This window comes from Pagrus pagrus (genome assembly GCF_965226575.1).
Source record: "Pagrus pagrus genome assembly, chromosome: 10".
Lineage (NCBI taxonomy): Eukaryota > Metazoa > Chordata > Actinopteri > Spariformes > Sparidae > Pagrus > Pagrus pagrus.
Genome location: NC_140194.1, coordinates 11,314,890 through 11,335,061, shown reverse-complemented (window position 1 = coordinate 11,335,061; position 20,172 = coordinate 11,314,890). Strand labels below are relative to the sequence as shown.

General features: G+C 42.6%; 1 protein-coding gene across 2 annotated transcripts; it reads right to left on the bottom strand.

Moving 5' to 3' along the window:
* Window positions 1–42: 42 nt before the first annotated feature.
* Window positions 43–19,351, bottom strand: trpm1b (transient receptor potential cation channel, subfamily M, member 1b; the record flags this gene model as incomplete). Of its 2 annotated transcripts, none has more annotated exons than XM_084365385.1 (27): window positions 43–1,531; window positions 1,622–1,754; window positions 1,906–2,111; window positions 2,215–2,359; window positions 2,447–2,467; window positions 3,074–3,266; window positions 3,391–3,642; window positions 3,735–3,863; window positions 3,964–4,095; window positions 4,206–4,337; window positions 4,487–4,715; window positions 4,850–5,142; window positions 5,232–5,261; window positions 5,361–5,501; window positions 5,599–5,649; window positions 5,758–5,892; window positions 5,993–6,169; window positions 7,372–7,472; window positions 7,611–7,683; window positions 9,231–9,354; window positions 9,767–9,941; window positions 10,261–10,432; window positions 10,508–10,632; window positions 10,931–11,144; window positions 11,249–11,444; window positions 12,108–12,184; window positions 19,280–19,351. In XM_084365385.1, 27 exons carry the CDS (start codon window positions 19,349–19,351, stop codon window positions 175–177), a joined length of 5,085 nt encoding a protein of 1,694 aa, XP_084221511.1. In that variant the 3' UTR covers window positions 43–174. The 2 variants fall into 2 exon arrangements, with proteins under 2 accessions (XP_084221511.1, XP_084221512.1); XM_084365386.1 differs by having other exon boundaries at window positions 3,092–3,266.
* Window positions 19,352–20,172: the final 821 nt, after the last annotated feature.

Genomic DNA, 20,172 nt, shown 5'->3' with positions numbered 1-20,172 from the left:
TTTTCATTATGGTGAAAAGTTTCATAAACTCAGTCAGTAATGATCTCCAGTCAACACCATTGACAGTTTCACAGTTCTCTTCCTCACTGGTAGCATTCACTTCCTCTTCCTCTTTGTCTGCATTATTGTCATCTGTTGCCGCCTTCATTGATCCCCTCTCTTTGTGGCTCTCATTTATTTTTCTTGTGCACCATCTTCTCTCTTACCCGCCTCCATCTTCTTTTCCTCTCCTGCCACCTTGCAGGCGTCGACAAGGTCTCTCTCACTGCTGGAGGCTCTCCGATCCTTGCTACCCATGGAGCACATTGCTTTCCTCTCCGTTTCATTCCAGCTCTGTGACCTGTGAGACGGCATGCACCTTGCATCAGCTACAGTCAGATAGTCGGTAGTGTCTGAGAGGTTTCTCTTGGCCTTCGTCTTTGTTTGGTCTACCGTGGGTTCTTCTGCTGGAACGGCTCCTTGACTTTCTAAAGAAACATGATCAATCTGAGTCTCCTCTTTTTTCATCGCTGCAGTGCCAGTTTGAAACTGCTGGGCAAGAGCTTTGACTGTAGAAACCTTCGGCACTTGACCAAAAGTGCTGGAATGCACCTGGTACTCCAAGTTTGCCGGCCACTGATTTGGTGTTTTAGTGACCTGCTCCATTACTGACTTGTAGTCTGGAGGGTGCAGCACATCATCACCTGCCTCGTCTGGGTTGTAGAGAATGCTGCTCATAGCTCTCTTCTTTGTGATAGGAGATGTCTGGCTTTGGCTTTCAGGTGGGATATATCTTAATGATTTAGTCCTCTTTGGGGAAGAGGTGGTTTGTAGCGGTAGTTCGGCCTTCTCTATGGGTTCAGCTGCTTCCTCTGGTTCATCAGGTGGGCTGACGATGATGGTGCTCATCGACCTCCTCTTTGTCAGAGGACAGGTGGCTTGGTCTTCAACTGGATAGTGTTTCAAGGATTTAGTCCTTTTTGGAGGGGAAGAAGGCCTCAGTCTATTTGTATCTGGTAGTCTATTTAGCAGCATTGTGCTGCCTTGTCTTAGGGGATCTTGACTTGATGATGCAGAAACAGGCTTTTGTTCACAGGGAGATATAAGAATGTCCACGCATGAACTTGGCCGTGATCTCTCCAAACCACCAACCTCTAAGGTCTGCCCACCTTCTTTTGCGTTGAGAGTACAAATACTAGAGGCTTGCCGCAGACTCCTCTGTCTTTCGACACCAGTTTTAATCTCGTCTGTGTCCTTCTGCTTCGATGCAAACTCCTCCATGTCCATGTGGAAGCGGTAAAGACTGTAACCATCAGCGCTGTTAATACTACCCTGGCGAAGTAGGGAAGAGGGGTCACACACAGAGGAGTTTCGCGAATAGGTTCTGGTCAGCTCTAATCTGTCTACCCCTGCAAGTTTTTCCAGGGCGACAGCCATTCGTCCGTGGATCTCCTCCAGTTGGGCCAGGCGCAGATCCACAGTCTGCAGGGAGGCTTTCATAGTGTTCTCCCTCTCATTTACCTCCTCCAGACGCATGGACATATTCTCAACTCTGCCAAGAGAAACAAAAAGTTTATGTCAGTAAGAACTGTCCTCAGCATTCTTGGAAATGCCCAAGTTACTCTTAGAAAACGGGGTGCACCTTTCTGATGTGACCTTGATGCGTTCATCGCTGGAGGACTGCTGCTCGTCCTCTTTCTCACGGAAGTATTCCTCCACACATTGTTCTTCAAACTCGTACAGACTTTTCATCTCTTCTGGATTCAGCCTAAGCTCTGGGACAAACAAAAAAAACGACATGGTTTCAGTCAAGTATTTCTGTCAGGACCAATACTGTTCTGTAAGTGTATATCTATGGACTACAGTGTGGTAAGATGAAATATAGCCAATGAAATACATTTGTTTGAATAATTCGAGGTGACTTACTGAGTCCGCGGTCCTTCTCATCCAGCTCCCCCTCTTGTCTCTTCCTGGCACACCGCCGAAACAGCCTGTTGAAGACGATGTAGAGGTGGCTGAAGATGATGAGAGGTGGCGGCAGGATGGGACGGTCATGGAACGTCATGATCAGCTGATATCTCTGGAACTTCCACACCTGGTTGGAAATGGACTTGACTTCAAAGAAAGTGTTGCTGTGGGACAGGAAACCAAAACCAAGACCAGTCAATACACACTGTAATAGCAGATGTTTCCTGTAAGATGATAGAGCAGTTATACATCGGAGCATATACTTACTTGAACACTGCAATGAGCAAGTTGACCAGAAGAATGTTTGCCACGAGAAGGTAACAAGCCATAATAGCAGGTGTGAGCCAGGCACCAGGGATACATGGAGGCAATTTCTTCCCGTCCTCGTCATATAAATGTTCACCACATGGAGCTGTGGGGGAAGTTATAGATGTAACATTTATTTTGAGATCTTTAACTAACTGATTTGATTTACATTCTTGACTTGAAGACTACTCACGGTTGATTTCCATCGCATAGACTTGGAGAAATTTCAGAGAAGCGCAGTCATGCAGAAACATGGAGAGAGCGTTAAAATCAATAAAAAATAGGACTTTTATATAATGCTTCTGTCAAGGTCAAGCTGATGTCCGTTAAACCGCGGACTGGTGTCAACAAAATGTTCCTCTGATTTGCCAATATCCAAACACTAAATATCAATGGTCTCGTTTTTTAACTTTAATTTTGGTGGTAAATCCGGTTTTACAGCTTTGTTCAGCTAAATCAAGAATGTGGAGCATTCAAAGACTGAGGGAAGCCAGCATGCAGCTTATATATACAGTATATTAACATCCTCAGAATATAACTGTTATAACCCTGCTTGTTGCCTTCACCCTGACAGAAGAAACACAGACAGAAAAAAGAAACTTGAAGGCAGATGATCACGTTTGAGGAGATGCGATAATACTACCAATCCTGATCTTTTTCAATGCAAAACATTACCATCTATTGTAAATGTGCCAGCAGAGGGAGACAAAGTATTGAAGGGAGTCACAGTGTAATGTATTGTTACTAAACATCACAGAATTTCAGACAAAGATTAATGTAACACTGATCATCTGCCCAGGATCAGGAAACAGAATCTTACTATGAATTCTAGTCTTACGGTCTATCGAGTCCGCAAAAACCTCTCCATAGATCATCCAGTAGGGCATGTAGAAAATGTTTCTGGCCAGGCGCCATGTCGGCTCCTCATCGGGGTGGAGGATGGCTTGCCGAGCCACCCCGAAGCTCATCAGCACCACCAGCATGATGACCACAAAGTACATCATATCTATCATCTAAAAGACAAGAAACAAATATAGATTTGAACTCGGTGTGACCTCCTGTTCATCTGTATGTGTCTCATGTCTGTCATGTGAGTTTCACATGGTTTGTTCAGCTCAGAGTGAAACATTAAATTACCATTTTCCCTATCATCATCACATAGGGCCCCAGGTATTTGTTCACTCCAAAGATGTCCAATACGCGGATGTACCAGAAGATGATATCGATACAGTAGATGACTCTGCCGTAGCCCATATAAGGTTCATGCTGCAGCCGCAGCATTAGCCCGAGAAGGAAGGTGCAAATGGCGGCCAGGTCTGTGATGTTCCAGTACTCCTCCAGCCACACACTTATCTTCTGTCTCAGCTTCCCCGGCTCTGACATCAGAATCTAGACACATGAGTTTAAGGGTCACACAGAGGCCCCGAAATACCCTCCACACATATAATGACCCGATTCTGATCACTTTATTTGGCTTGTACCTGTCTGACTTTTTCAGCGCCAAGTGTAAGGATGTATGCGATGACAGTCCACTCTTGTAAAGATGGCCATCGCTCCATCTTCACCAGGATGATGTAGTTGTACAACATCAAGTAGCCCAGATAGCAAATCTGTTGAAAGAGGAAAATACCAAAATGTCAGAACACCTACGTCACTTCACTCTGAAGTAAAAGTCTGTAATAAATTCTTGTTTACATGAAGGAAACTTACAGTGTTGAACCAGAATTTGGTGAATGGCGCATCGTAAAACTCAAAGAACCTTTTGCCAATGGGGATTTTTCGGACATTATGGCTGCCCTCCTCTTCATCCCCTTTACGGGAAGTTGCATCAGCATTAGGGTCCTACAACATAACATCACACTCTGTTTCAGCGTATCGTTTTTCACTCTTGACAAACAAATGCATATAAACAGCATTGTAAAATAAATGAATCAGACAAATTCAGTGTTAACCTTGCTGGATTTTGTGTCGTCATCCTTTTCCTTTCCTTCTTCTTTGTCTCCAGGTGCGTGATAGGATGCATCATCTCCAAGACGGAAATCCAGCAGTAAAATCAGAGGAGGGAAGATGATTCCCAGAATAACCTAGGTGAGAAAAGGAGATAGCTGTTTATTTACCTGAAGTTAATTTGCCCTTATACTATGAAGGTAACACTAAAACCAGCGATATCCTTAATTATTATTGTGAAATATTTCTATGCATGCCTAAATGAAAAACATTTTGTAATGTCAACCTTGAGGCCAGGATTTTTGCCAATCCTCAAGCTGCCCATCCACATGTCAGTGAGCAACATCTGGCTGCAGGTGTGGGCGATGAAGTCACGTTGCTTAGCAGCAACAGCCAGCTTCAGGCAGGTGGAGTTGCTCCAGTTAACCAGCTCATATGTTAAGAGTTTCATGGCCACCTGTTCATCATGCTTGTAGGACTGGTCCAACAGCTCGTAGGCCAGCTGGCCAAATTCTCTGTGAAAGAGAGGCAACAATGACAATACTTTTTATACAGCACTTGTCAAATGAGTTATACGTTAAAAACAATATACATATAAAACAAAAGCAAGAGAAGCAAGGCCTATATGACACATGTTACATGTACTGACTTGGAGTTGTTCTCCAGGTCTTGGGATATGTCATCCACCAGTTCACTCTCTGAGCACTCATGGGCCATGGCTTTATACAGCTTGCAAGCCACCAGGGCCTTCGCCATAGCCTCCTCTCCACGCTGCCAGAGGAACAGCGCCATCTTCTGGCGCTTCATCAGCACCGCCCACAGCATCAGCTCGTGGAAGGGGAACTTGAATCGACAGACCTCGGGGTCATCCACGTCAATCTCCACCTCTTCCTCTTTCTTCTTTTTTGCCTTTTTCTTGCCTTTTTGCCTGGGTTCATCATCCTAGATGAAAAAAAAAAAAAAAGATTATTCTGTTGCATGTTGGTTGTAATGTAACTTGATGGTATTCTGTTGTAGAAAGGATACCCTACCTCCAGTCCTAGCATCTTCAGAGCCTTTGGCTGTAAGAACAGAACGAAACATGAGCATTTATTAATATTGAATGTTACTTAATATGATGAACAAGCCATCACCAATTATTTTCTTCCACCCATGCGTACCCTTTTTAGTCCATACAAATTATTGTAGAGGTTGCGGAAAGCCTTCCTGGTATAATTGCTCCTGTAAGCTCCACCCATGAAGCACTCCAGCACCAGACCAATATCAATCAAAGTGATCTGATAATCTGGAGGAAGGTTTCCCTGCAGAATCACCACATAAATATATGATATAGCAAGTACATAACCTAAAACGGTCTGAAAGATTAGATATTATGCAGCTAAGGCAGATTTCTTTTACCTTTTTGACGTCCCGAACCACAGCATTCAGTGTGTTAGCAGGGCCAAGTTTCTGAGAAAAGAGAAGAAAAAGAAGGAGGATTAGAAATAAGTGTCAACCCTTTTCTTCATATCTGTCAGGTCTGTAGTTTGAGAAATTCAGCATGTGTGTCAGGCCCACCGTGTTGTATAACTCCTCCAGTCTGGGAATGGTGAGGAAGTGGTGAATATTGACCCCATTCTCAAGGAGCAGCTTAACAAAGTCCACTCTGTCCAGCACCAGAGCATCCATCATAGCCTGCTCCAGAGAGTTCACCTGAGAGACAATGAATTATTATTTACACATCACAGCCTTTATTATAGTCTGGTCTTTTAAAATAAAGGGAGAGTGTCTTTGTCTGAACCCCTGCTCTTACCCAACGAATCAACTCCAGCTTCCGTGGGTCTGTTTCTTCTGGGGGTTCAGGCTTTGCCTTGCCCTTCCCCTTCCCCTTCTTCCCCCGGGTTTTGCTGCGAGGAGCGCTGGCAGGACTCTTTTGCTTCTCCGGGGCCGGGGCTCCAGAGGTTGTGGTGTTGGCGATGGCACCGGCAGGCTAATGAGGAAAATAAATGAAGCTGTAGCTCCTCTTTGCTTAAGCATCAACGTATCAGTCTCTTCTCTGCTATTAACAGTACTTGATTACTTTGAAACTTTGGCAATTTTTTGAGTTCAAACACAATATTTTTGTCCTCCCTTCAGAATATTAAGAGTAATAAAGTGTCTGAAAGGGCTGCACAATTAATTAGAGCCAGGCCGATAATTGATTTTTGGGTCTGATACCAATATTGGAAATAAAAAAGTCCAATATCAACATATCGGCCAATATACACACATTTTCTATAATGATCGCTCAATTTCAGAAACAAGAAAAACATTTTATTTACAGCCCCCAGCTGATTTGATTAGCATTTCCACTAATCGTTAATCAAATCAGAATCATAATGTCTGTCAGGATAATTGCATTATGATTTTTAGAACATTGGGCAGCCATGATGTCCGGTGTGTTTTTCCCCACAAAAGCTCAATTACCTCTAAATCTAAAAGACTACATCTGTTCTGTCTCCCTCTTATCAAGAATCTTTCCAGAATCTTTTGTTTTGAAAAGTATATCTACTCGACTCAATGCCCCACAATTCACTGAAAGGTCCATTCTCATGGTATGTGAGCTGGAGACTCTACATCTCCACATGTAAGTTACATATTGAATCTCAATAGACCACATTCACACAGTGGCCATTTTCCTCTGACGTCACGAAGCTCACAGGCTGGGATCAATGGTATCAAAAAGCAAGGAAGTGGATGAATGCTAACATTACGGATTATCAAATATAATGTTTTATGATTTTATGATTTTCACTTTCCGTTGTCTATCAGTTGCTTATCAATCAGGAAACTGGGAGATGATAACAATTTGTCAGATTTCCCGCGTTTATAGGACTTGCAACCTGAATCACAGCAGTACCTCATTTGAGCTTCCCACCCTGAGTGCGATGTCAGAGGAAATAATGGCCGCCCTGGGAATATGGCCTATTGGCTTCCAGATTACGTCTTAAAATCAGATTAAAAGTGTCAAAGTCTGAACATACATGATTCTGCACAGTGAAGAACATCCAAGTGAAATAAGTGGAGGGACATTTTAGGCAACTTCCACTGACTTTTTGATTTTCAAAACCAAATTTCCTGCAGTATTCATCCTCCCCAACTTAGTGCCGTGGAATGATCAATTAACACTGTTAAGATGTGATCACCACTCACTGGTAAATTGTGTCCGTAGACAAATATGTGATTGCGAGCAATATCCACTCTGTTCCAGGCCAGAGCCAAACTGAGCTGGTCAGCTGCTGAAGCATTTGTTCCTGATGCAAAAGAAACAGAAGTGCAGAGAGAGAGAGAAGAGAGTAGGTAGTCATAAGTAGTAGTAAGTACATGAGTAAGTACATGAGGAGAAAACTATTGCTCTGAAGAAATAGCACACAAACTGACTGAGATAATACCTTTTAACAAGGCAGTCAGAATGGCCATTTCAATATCTTGTTGTCCTTCTGAGCCCATTCGAAAAACCGTGATCTACATGTGGGCAAAAAACGGAAAAAGAAGAGGCGATTGCAGACGTTAAATCGGTAAAAACAATGCGCACAATGATGCATGATTGAATGAGGGAGTGAACTGGTGTCAGGAAAGTGTTCCCACTCTCACAGTAGCCGTAAACATGCAGTGTTGTCTCTCTTCGGCTGACCCATCCAGCACAAACAGCTAATTTACTTGTCAGACAGTGTGATAGAGCTCTCCTTGTTTCAAACTCGACTATATCGAATGAAATTACGCTGACCAGTCTGTCACATGTGCAGCCATGATAAATGGGATTAGGTTGGCATGATTAAATGGCACGGCGCCAGAGCTGGTCTCGGGATGCGTTGATAATGAGCAGCCCCGGAAACTTCTATCACTCTTTCAGACAGTTGTTGGGTGCGTTGTGTGCTTTTTTTTTTTTTTTTTTCATGAAAAGGGAGTTTTTTTTCATAATGTTGAACTTCTAATTCGGTTAAATGTTGTTTCCTGATGTTACATCACAGCAAATTTCTGTCTCCAAATGAGTGTTTTTATGTGTCTAACCCAGCTGTTCACATGGGATGCACTTAGGATGAAAGGATTATGGGGGGACTAGACGGTGACTCTCATTCACCTGTAGGTTAGTCATGGCACTTTGGATTAAGAGCAGGCAATAGTGTGGCCTCTTAGTCGCGTATAAAGAGCTCAAACAACTTGTGGTTCTGTCACAATGTCTGGGTCGGGTATCAGTGAAAAGTAAATGGTACGTTAAAAAAAAGCCTGCGGCAGTATGATCTTTAAAAAAGCAGTTTAAGTTGCTTATCTGAGTGTGCTGGAGCATTAGGCGGTCTAATACAGCGGGGATAGAGGATGCAGAGTTGCTGGTGGAGTGAAAGCACTCTACATCCCGACAGAGAGAGGGACCTGGCTGAGGATTAGGGAGATGGATGCTCTCCTCCATCTGTGTGCTGCATGCTTACTGTGAATGGATGAAGTAAGAGCCTCTGCTAAGCAGGTGGTAGTGGGCGCTGATCTTTCCCACCCAAATGTATGGAGTCTGGAGATTATATGCATTGGGTATTACAAACTACTAATCACATCACTTATGGAAATCTGGCCGAGATGCACATGTGCTGCGGCTGTTTTTGCACCAAGGTCTCTGGCAAACACTTTAGAGAAACACTCTCAGCTCAGAGGATTAATCCGCTATCTGTGAAGACGCTTCATTATAGAGCGGCGAGCTGCATTGTTTACATTAAAGTAAATAGTTTAACACTCCCAACACCACTTTACAGCTGTGTGCTTATACATGAGGGGTTGATGATGACCCACAGTGAAGCTGCGAATGCCCCAGATTACATGACATGACCACAACAACGAGGAGAAAATGAGACAAGCACGTTGTGGGGATTACGTTTATTCAATATGTTAATGGAAATACATAGATGAGTGGAACGGATGAATGACGATGGAGACCAGATGTTTCACAAGTCAGAAATGTTTATTGATCGACACAGACAAGTACAGGATACATATGTGGAGCTTGACCTTATTCTTCTACTCACCAGCTCCCTCTTCTTCATGCACTCCATAACCATGAGCAGGATCTGCTGCGATTGGCTTTTGCTATAGTTGAAAGTCTTCTGAATTGTCACCAGAAGCTGCTCTCGGACGTCATCATTAACCAGGCTGGAGGAGGAGGAAGAGGAGAACATTTTAGCTTTTTACCAGAGGAACAATAGCCAAATACAGCAGAGGGGAACCTGTCATGGTTTGGATTTTTGGTTTGTTGAATTATTTCCTCTTGTGTCTTGTTGTCACTTTCTAGTTCCTGCTCACCTGTGTTCCCAGTGTTCTGTGCCCATCTGTGTTCCTGTGCTCCTCCCCATACCTTTCTCACTTCAGCCTTGTTAGTTTTGTTTGTACTTGTGTTGTTCCCTCATTTTTTGTTGGTTCGTCTGTTGTCACCCCGTGTCTCCAGTGTCTGTTCCCTGTGTTCCTGTTTGTTTCCCCTTCTATTTTCCTTTTCTATGTCTATTCAGCTTTCCTTTCCTGTCTTTTTGTGGCTGCATTTGGATCCAGAAATCATCTAAAATCTCACCCTCCATCCTCTGAGAACTTGTGCGCAAAGGAAATGATGTCAGAAGCTCGGCCACTGCCGTCGCACACCACCACAGGGATCGGAGGCTCATCTCTCAGACTCTCCAGTGCGATGGAGATCACGTTAGGACCTCCCTCCACTATGAGACACACTAGAGGGACCCCCTGACCCAAACCTGGAACACACCAGCAAAAAATAGTCAGTGTCACCTCATAGTAGCCAAACTTTAGGAATTAAATGTTACAGCGGAACACGTCGAGGTGATGCATGAACAGACGAACCAGAGGAGGGAAGGAGTGACGTCAGTGGTGACAGCTGAGCATCCCTTTGCTGTCCCTGCCTTATCCGAGCTCCAGGCATAGGATGACAAAGGGAAGCCCACAGGTCACAGAGGAGCTCTCCATCCACATGTCCAGCAAGACTTTGGCTCACACACACACACCATGAAGGATGAAATGTGTTCTTGAGTGCGTGTGGCGCACTGTGTCACTTACGCGTGTTGATCTTCTGCAGGGAGATGTGCTTCTCCAGTAGCCGACGGAGTTTGACCTCGGAGCCGTACTTGCCACAGGTGCCGTTGTCGGTCAGGATGAAGTGCGAGTGGCTGTTGTTGAGCACAGCCAGCTTGCTCAGCGGGTTCGCCATTGTCTGATAGGGTCTGTTTACCTGGGAAAAGAAGAAGTAATGAGTTTAATATGTTCAAGAAGAAATGTCAGTAAATGCAGCTGCAAATGTTCTCACATCTTTTCCGATGAGGTCCTCTTTGTTTTCCAGGATCCCCCACGGAGCGATTCCTATTGCGCACACCTTCCCTCGTGACTTGGAGGAATGTTCCTTTAAGGCATCTCCGACATGACGGATCACCCCTAAGGTGTAAAGAGCATGAATAATGAGTCTTTCAGCTGCCTAATGGGGCCGCATCATGGGACACACTGTGGTAACTGCACGCAAAATCCACACAGATTGTCATTCGTGATGAATTTTCCCCATAAAAGCTTTAATTACAGTGCTTAAACCTGTGACAATGGGTCGGTCAAATCTCCCCCAGGAAATTGCAGAATAGGTGTTATGTAATGACAATTTAGAACAAAGGTAATCTTCTAATGTCATGAACTGTTATTTGTTAAGTGAGCATTAAAAATCCTGAACTGGCAGCGTCCTTACCCGTGTTGACTCCGCCCGTGAAGATCCAAGCTCCGGTGGTGACGGCAGCTTTGATCAGACCTTTGCCGAACACTTGCTTGAGTTTTGGCTGGAGGTCGAAGTTCTGGAGGCCTCCGTGTACGGAGATGAGCAAGGTGGGCAGCTCCAACTGCCAGTCCTTCACCATTAAATGCAGGAGGTTGTCTGGCTTGGTGTCGTACGAGACACGGATATACTAGCAGAGAAAAGAACAGTATTATGACAAAGTTCGACATAATGCATCCACTCTCTTCTCCCATGCTGTTGTAATCCCTGACCAGCCACGTAATTGGGACTCACCATGGCCTTGTTGATGAACCCTCCACCCTGGAATTCAATCAGGCCAAAGGAGTCGGTTGGGTAGGTCCTGGTGTGCTTGATCACGCTCCATTTATCCTTTGGGGTGTCGATCTGCACCAACTGGTGTGCTTCCTCTAGTGAGTTGGCACCAGGAGGGATGGCCACGTGCTGCGTTGTCAGCTGACCACAGGCACATCTAGATAGAGCACAGAAGAAGTACCACACGAGTTAACATGTCAGACCTGGTCGGTGTTGATTATTCACAGAAATTCCCTGAGCTATACTATCCAGTGTATGAACCATGAATAGCCGCGAATGAGCCAAATTGGGGGTTGTTGTTTAGTCTGCTCATGAAGCTTGTGTTTTTTCCTCGAAACACAAATCGCGCACACTCTTCCATGACTGTGCCCATTTCTGGGAAATGGGTGCCTCGATGAACAAAGGCCCGCACTGCCTGGCTGCTCTCAGCCTGTACTCGCCGCCCAGGATAGTAACTGTGTCCTGCAATACACTCTGAAAAATCTGCTTTCATCCTGATAAATGTCTGATAATCTGTAGTCATAGGTGTCATGATTTAGTAGATTAATGAATGAGTATGGAGAATATTTTTCATCTATTTAAAACATTACTCATAGTGAATATGGAGATGAATGGCAGCCTTATTCATATTTTAATTTGGTTATGAACACTGTCATGAGTTTTGAGACTTGGATAGCATTCATTCAGCAAATTATTTTTTGAGTAAATTTAAAATTGTCAATAGTAAGCTGTCTCAAGCGGTAGATATGAACACCTTGAATGAAACTTGAGTCCTGCTGCTGCTAAAAAACACATTTAAAAGACAATTTGAAGCAATTACCTGGTTGGGTCCTTGGTGGGAAATATGTGAATACATTCTCTTTTTACAAAGTTCCTCTCAATCCAAGCTTTTTGTGCCTGTAAAGACAAAAATGGACAGAGAGACAGAAAAAAAAGAAGTGTTAGCTCACATGGTGTCATACCCCAGTCACAGGGGGATCATCTTTGCCGATATCTAAATTTAAGTTTCACTATCAAAATCCTCTTAGTGGTAATCCTGGCTAAAAGATGAAGACCATTTGCTTCCTATAAATAAAGTCCAAATACAGTTTATATCGAGTGTCCACAGGCAAAAGCAGTGCATACAGTGAGGTCGAGCTCGTTCTGTAACTTCTGAGGTTATTAGAGACACAGTTGATGTTGTGGAGTAAGACACCTTTCCTTTTCTGCCGGAGCTTGATAAGCAGCCAGTGAAAAAGAAAAAAAGCACGATGCCCACACACTTTGTCAGATTCAGCTCTGATTGCTATCTGATGTTTTTCCAGTGCTGAGCAAAAAGTGACCTTCAAGTACAAAGGAAAGTTTCTCTGAGGGCCATTGTTGACGACGGAGGCCCAATTAAAACTGAAGCATTGGAGGCAAATCTTTCCAAGGAAACACTCGGAAGTTTAATGAAAAAAATCGTTGTGATATTTAGCAGTGTTAATGGCTTTAAACACGCTGTCAGCTCTCTTTTTTTTACTTCACCTATGAGTCTGAAGTCATATGATTATAAATGAACAACCGTAGATAAACTCTGGTCTTGTGAGCAGTGATCACAAGTGCCCTTAACACAGTGCTCTTACTGTTCTCCCTCTTTATTGACACAAATGGCCTCAGGCAGCTGGGAAAACCACATACTTTCATTAGTATGTTCTCCATCCACAGACATATTGTTGTTATATTAGTATTGATGACAACAGAGATAAGTTGTTAATAACTTTGTTACTATTAAAACCTGTTAATGTAAATATATGAAGTTAGACATACTATTTTGTAATACATGAATTATTCTCTTTTGAATCCACAATCCTCTTCCTTCCTTTTAAATGAAAATGAAACCTCTTTTCTCTGCACCAACCTGCTTTCCCATCAGACTCATTAAGAGTCATCTCATTTTGTCTCCAAAGCATTTATCTGATGATGACTCGCTTAAGCAGATAAAATCACAAAGTAACGTTTTGCTAAATCGTTAAATGCAGCAGATGCATTTGCAATTTTGTATTTTCCCCACTAAAATGTTAACCTAATTGTTTGGATGGAAGCAATCTGACTAGAAATAGCTAATGTAATCGACAAATACTTTGACTTAGGTAGGTTATTGCTCAAATGCAATCGTTGTATCTTCGAAAAAGTCCCAGGCGCAGTATGGTTGTTGCTGCCTGTCTTGTCTCAGCAGTTTTCCATCTCAGTGTTATCATGCATCATCAAGCATCCAGAGCTCGTACATCGCTGCCCGTTCACATTCACCACTGCTGAATCCACTTTCTATTCTTTCGCCGCTCTGTAGTGTCGCACAAATTCTGTCACAAAAGATGAAATTAAGTTTGAAAAGAGTTTGCAGTTTGTAGATACACTTACTCACAATCTTCTGTCCGAGGTGCAGGCTGCCTTCTACCTCTAGTGCTGCTGGAGATTAAGAGTGGAGTGTAGAAAGCCTACAGTCTGCTGCTCCTTCAGCAGAGCCTTCTCCTGCTGCTGCACTCCCAGTCGAGTGCTCTCATTGAATCCCACAGGACATGAAACTTCTTCACTTTATGAGGGCCAGTTAATATGATGAGCATGTGAGCAGGGTCTTTGTTCGCCCAAGTCTCATGACTCCAGTTCAAGGTAATCCTTTTGGGAGTCCCATGACCCCTTCTCCATGCCCACAGGGTATTTTCATCCTTCGCTTGAACAAGGCACAATAAATCTACTTTGATAACCGGCCCCTAATCTCCCCAATTTGTTGAAAACTCCTTTCTTTGTGTTCACTTCACAGTGTGGAAGATCTTAGCCTGCGTGGAGGAGCACGCTGGCTAACCTAAAAGCACTGCGGTCTCGTTCAGAGGCTCCCCGACTTTTCATTAGAAAATTTTCACCCCCTCCAACTACTTTGATTTCAACCCAATTTGCATAATTGAGAGAATTGGATGCAGGCATTCTTTTGGAAGGCGCCTTGTTAAGACATGACTGGTCTCCAGTTGGGGGCAAGGTCAGTCAATGCTAATTGCAGTTAATCTCTATTTCCACCCACCATGTTTTTGTGAAGGGAGAGAAAAACCCAGCAAACCAGCTATTCAATATTCTCTTAGTCTTGCCTTTTCCATTTTGTTCATGTTTAGTGGATTTGCATTTAAAAACCTCAGCCATTTAGTGCAACAAACAGCCTCCCAGCAGGCTGAAAATGGATGTTACACATTAAGCTTACTGGCTGCAAACTGTAGCCTAAAATAGATCCAATAGGCTTCTATTTAATTTTGGAAAATTCAAATCTGACCTATTTAGATTTGTTTAAAAATGAATCCTGTTTATTGTACATGTTGGGCTTAATGTTATTAAGGGCTTTTAGGTGCATGCTTAAATAGCTAGAAGTAGAAGCCGAGATGGAGTTAACAAGCACAAAGTTGTAGACATCCATTTAAAACCTTCCTCATGTGAAATGGTATGATAAGCGCTCCTTTTATGGTTGAAATGAGCAGTTTGAGCCTGACTGTAACTCACAGTGAAAAAGACAAGGGAGGTTGGTGGTTGATGACTCAGAAAGACAGGACAGAGAAAAGCCTAACATCCCCCCCCCCCCGACTTCCCCCCTTTTGGTCCTGCTCTGGTCCAAAAAAAAAAAAAAAAAATGCACGTGGGCCACTGTTAATTATAGCCGAAGAAAACAAAGTGCATTTCCAGAAGGGGTTTTGGTGAGTATGACGCAGTTATTTCAGCGTACTTAAACTCATTAACCACAGCAATTAAAACCCAAATCCAGTCGTCAAACCAGCTGCCTTGTTAAGAGCTGCCTTTGAGCACTCGACAGCAGAAGGAAAAAGCTTGAGGAATTAGATATTGCAGGATCAGATTGTGTCACACCAAGCAAATTAACGAGACTTAAGACAAGCCTCGGAACAATAAGCCACATTCATTCCATTGTGCTGAATTTTCTGAGAAAAAGGTCGCTCAAAACAAAAGAGAATTGTGCGAGAAAGAAATAATTGCTGGATTGCTGAAGAGGACACAGAAAGGTAGAAAAGATATTTATGACCTCTTTTTATATAGGCTGTTTCGATGCAGTGATGCATCAAATTCTGGATTTTTCATGACACTATAACACAGTAGAGCGCTCTGGTTTAAATGTTTCTATCCTGATTTTTTTTTTTTTTACCACTTTCACAATGCGGCCGATACAGTATTTGTGTAAGTCGAGACACTGTGTGCCATACATTCGTGACTTTTTGCACTGGCATCACATGGTCCCGGTCTCCTGACCCACAGCTTAGCGAGCAACTAGATCACAGCAAATTTGCTCCAGTGCTGCTACAATTACACAGAGTATTCATTTCCACAGTCACAAGGAAAAGGTGAAACCGTGGCTGTAATTTTAGTGCATTTTCATCTGACTTTTCACCGCATTTTGAACACAACCAGCCTCAGGTGGCTTTGTAAAGAACCATATTTGTCATTTTTGTCGTTTGTAGTAACGACGGACTTCACACAACAAAAGCCTCATCAGCACAAGTGAGATGGATCAGAAAGGATTTGGGGGTCCTAATGGAATGTGATGTCACCAGGGTTGAAGATAAAAGCAACTAATTGCTCGGCTTTTGGTACTGAATGGCGACATGCTCAGAGCCTGATGCAGTGTGACAGGAAGGAAACCCACGTAGACCCCTTTTTACTGCCTCAAAAAAAAAATCCAGACTCATGGTCGATCCCACGTGGACTGAATAAAAAGCGGCCTTTTACACATTTTCACTGGAGGGGTAAAAAGATATTTGGACAAAGTGACACGCTCATAGGCTCTGGATAGCGCAAATTTGCATCAACTGTGAGGCTAACTGTTTTCCTCTCAGTCCTGTTTGTAAATGCACTCATTGTCTGCCCGGGTTTGAAAATCCAGTTAGCAATCACATGAGTCCAACATGTCACTGATTATCCCCAAGAGTGGAGGGAGTCATAAGACATGTTTTTAAAGCTGCTGTTTGTCTGTGTTTTTATCCCAAAGGAAAGTCTGAATGAAAAAGACACAAAACTCCATTTTAGATCAAATCAGAACGTCAGAATAAAGATAGTGCCTTCGTCAAAAACTAACAATAACTATAAAATACTTTTTTGTTGTGAAAAAAAACAACAATTGCCAGCATAGGAAGAGGTAATGACTTATCAGTCGTCCACCCATGAGCAGGGAACATTAGCCGACAATCATCAGTGCGATCTTGATGGATATAGTGACTGGACTTTATGCTGATAAATTACAGTTATCTACTGTTATGCTTAGCAGACCGCATTAAATGTTAATTTACAGCGAATGATGATTATTTAACAGCATTTTAAAATTATTTGGAAAAACTGTGACACTGTCGATTAACAACTATTTTTGCAGTGTGATTCAAAATCATACATATTCATTAGGACGTAACAGCAGGTCACTCAACAGTAATGTTAGCCTTATTATATGCAGTGTCATACTAAAGTAAAAGTGAAAGTCACCCATATGGATAGTACTTGAGTAAAAGTCTTAAAGTATCTGATATTAAATGTACTTACGTCTCAAAAGTAAGATTCTGGTAATGAGTATCAAAAGTTCAAGCACTACGGGTCGACCAATTATCGGCCTGGACAACTATCGGATCCGATATTCATGATTTTATTGGTTATCAGAATCAGGTTTGTTTTTTTTATCTGCAAAGTAACCGAGGTCATCAAATAAATATAGTGGAGGAGAGGTATAAAGTAGCAGAAAAAAGTACAAGTACCTCAAATTATACATAAGTACAATACTTTAGTGAATGTACGTAGTTACAGTCCATCGGCGATTATATGCCATGTTATATTAAAAAGCAACTAGTGCCACAGCTGCAACACTGTTCGGTATCAGTCAATCAGTGGTCGATACTTTGCCTTGTTTTGATATGTCATTTTATGGGGTGTGAAAGCAGAATTAAATCTGCAAACCAATTCTCCTCCAATAATCCATGTGATTGAAAGCACAACAACCCCAAGTTAAGAGAAACCTAATAAACTTTATTCCAGAACGCTGCCACATTCGAAGATTTTTACTTGTTTAGCTTTGATTTTCACATCGTGCTGTAACCAGACCCTTCTACACACATTAATGCTCAATCCTGACCTGAGCCTTAAAGCTTTTTTGCAGATTCTTGGCCCTCACCTGACCTGAAGGCTGATGCTTACATCACGCGGTCATATGATCATGCAAACCCAGAGAGAAGAGTGTTGGGCTTGTTAATCGAATTCAATTGATTTTGTCGCCTTTCCAGTTTTAGCGATATAGTAGCTAACATGGTTAAAGAGTCTGAGCACAGACTCGTCGGATGCGTTTCTGGCCGTTTCTTTTCCTAATTGTTGTGCTGTGTGCTACTAAATCTCAGTAAAGGAGGTAAAAAGTCATCTTATTTGCTGGTGAACAGTGCTATCTGTGGACAGAACAGCACAAATCTTCACTCAGTTCATTTATGGCAGCAAGGTAATATCATATGACCACGTTTAACTGAATGTGCTCTCTGTTTGAGGCTCCCGGTGGCACGACTTTTACCCTCATTTCTAATCAAGTGTCATCCATTCAGCGCGTGTTCAAAGAGATATTGCCTTAACTCCATTTCTGATTTACGATAGCGTAGATTAAAAATAGATCCTTCTTCATATTCTGACCCACTGTAAATGATTGAGTATGTGCCTACCATTTGAAAAAAGCAGATAAATCCATGATTAAAGACTATCATATTACAAAAATGCATGATCAGAAGGGGGGGAAATGGACAATGTTATCTCTCAGCAGTCTGGTCTGTGCAGCCAATGAGTTTATATTTAGCAACATATCCGATCTCATTAAAAGTGCAGCTGTGTTCAGCTGAGAGCCATGACATTGCTGATTGCTTTACAGAGTAAAACCTCACATAAAAAGGCTGTGGATTATATGTAAAATATTAATCTCACCAAATAATGCCCGCTGTAATTTATAGAAACCCATCACTCTTAAGTCTTTTAATGATGTCAGTCAGTGTCAGATATACTGTCGAAATATACAGCAGGAGTCTGGAGGATTAAGCCACATCGGTATTATTAGAAATCGCATGTTAACTGGAACATTTTGATGTTGATTATGGACACGGGCTATATGACAGTATGTCAAACGATCAACTTTAAATGCTTTATGTCCCTCTTTATCTTCCATATTTATCTTTTTCTGGAAACTAAATGGATTTTGAATTGTTTAGGTCTACTTATCCTTTTTATTTTAAAGCAAGGTTAAGTAACAAGGTTTTGTTTTTTGCCCTCAAATGTATCACCACTCTTCTGCGCTTACATGTGTCTACAAAAGCAGCACAAACTGAGTTAGGTTGTCCCACCACTCACTGCTCATTGGATTGGGAGCAGTAGCCGGCACGTATATAAAAAAAAAAAGGCATATTTCTTGCTTTCAAGGACATGTTAACAGGAGTGTGTTAATCACATGAAAGTAGACTTTAGAAAGATATAAAAGTGCTTAATCTGTCATCGCTGTGGTCGTCCGTACTGGGCCATTATGAAGGATTAAAGCGCAGTACTGGAGCGAGTGGAGCCTGCTCAGCTTCAAACACCACTTAGTGGTAAATTTGCAGACCATGTGCACACCAACATACAGCCGGCAGTCGTGAATGGTGCATGTCATTGTGCAGCACAAAGAGGCTCTGAAACGATTGGTTAGGAACTAATGTAGAGTCCGTGCAGCTCATAGTAACGGTTCCATGTGACACAGCGTATTCATCGAGCAGTCATATGGTCTCTGGATACAAAAAGTTAAAAACCATCAAAGAAGCTAAGATAAAGTGCAGTTGTTGGTCATTTATAAAGCAACATTCAAACATTTACTATCAAAATGAATGCCACAACTACATTTCAGAGAAAGGAGAAACATTTAAACATCATAACACATTTTTCCTTCAAGACAAGACGTGACAAGAAGTTAGAGCCATCTCAGTGTACAGAGCACCTGTTGAATCTTACCTTCTGCGAGCCGGATGCGGTGCGTTTCAGGGAGGAACGTTTAAAGGTGCTACTCGGGCCCTTGGGGTCCATGTTGAAGACTCAGAATTTAAGTCAAACTGACTTAAAAAGGGATCCTCAGTGACGGGCGACAGGTCAGGGTTCAGCAGCAATGTCAGCATTAGATACAGACAGAAACCCCAGATACCCACTACAGAAACGAAGCATGACAGCAACCTCTTGACTCACACAAAAATGATCAAAGTTTCACATCATTACAGGTTACAGTGCGTCTCTCTCCTCTCTGCGGCTTACTCCCGACTGACAAGACAGAGATCCCAGCCAGGGATATAAATCACTCGATGACACACTTGACACATAGACCCTTTTCCTCTGCCGGGCATCCCATAATCAGGCTTAATGCAGCCAGCTCTTACGAAGCCTCAGGGTCTAATGGATAGAGATTTAATAAATGGTTATTGAAGGTAAATCTACTTTGGCACACCACAACCCCAAAAAAGGCTTAGAGAGACCATGCAAGCTGTGAGGCTAAAGTTAGCCGGCGGGAAGCCAAAGGTTGTCCCACCAGATGAGGCTCAGTGTGTCTGAAGACAGGAGGGTCTCGTCAGGGTGCAAACACAAAGGTATGCACACATACAGAGTGTGATGCAGAGGCGAACTGCACACCTGCCTACCATCATTCAGAATGAACTCTGATCTTTGTGAGCTGGGTAAAATCCCTCATTGTCCTGCGGGGACTATAATTTTGTTAACCATTAGAATAAAGCAGAATTTAATGCACGGTGGGGTTAATCTCTCCTTTCCATTTGATGGGAACATTTAAAATGTAGTTTTGTTTCCACACAAAGTACTCTGGCAACACGGATTTAGAGCAGCTGGATGTTAAGTATTGT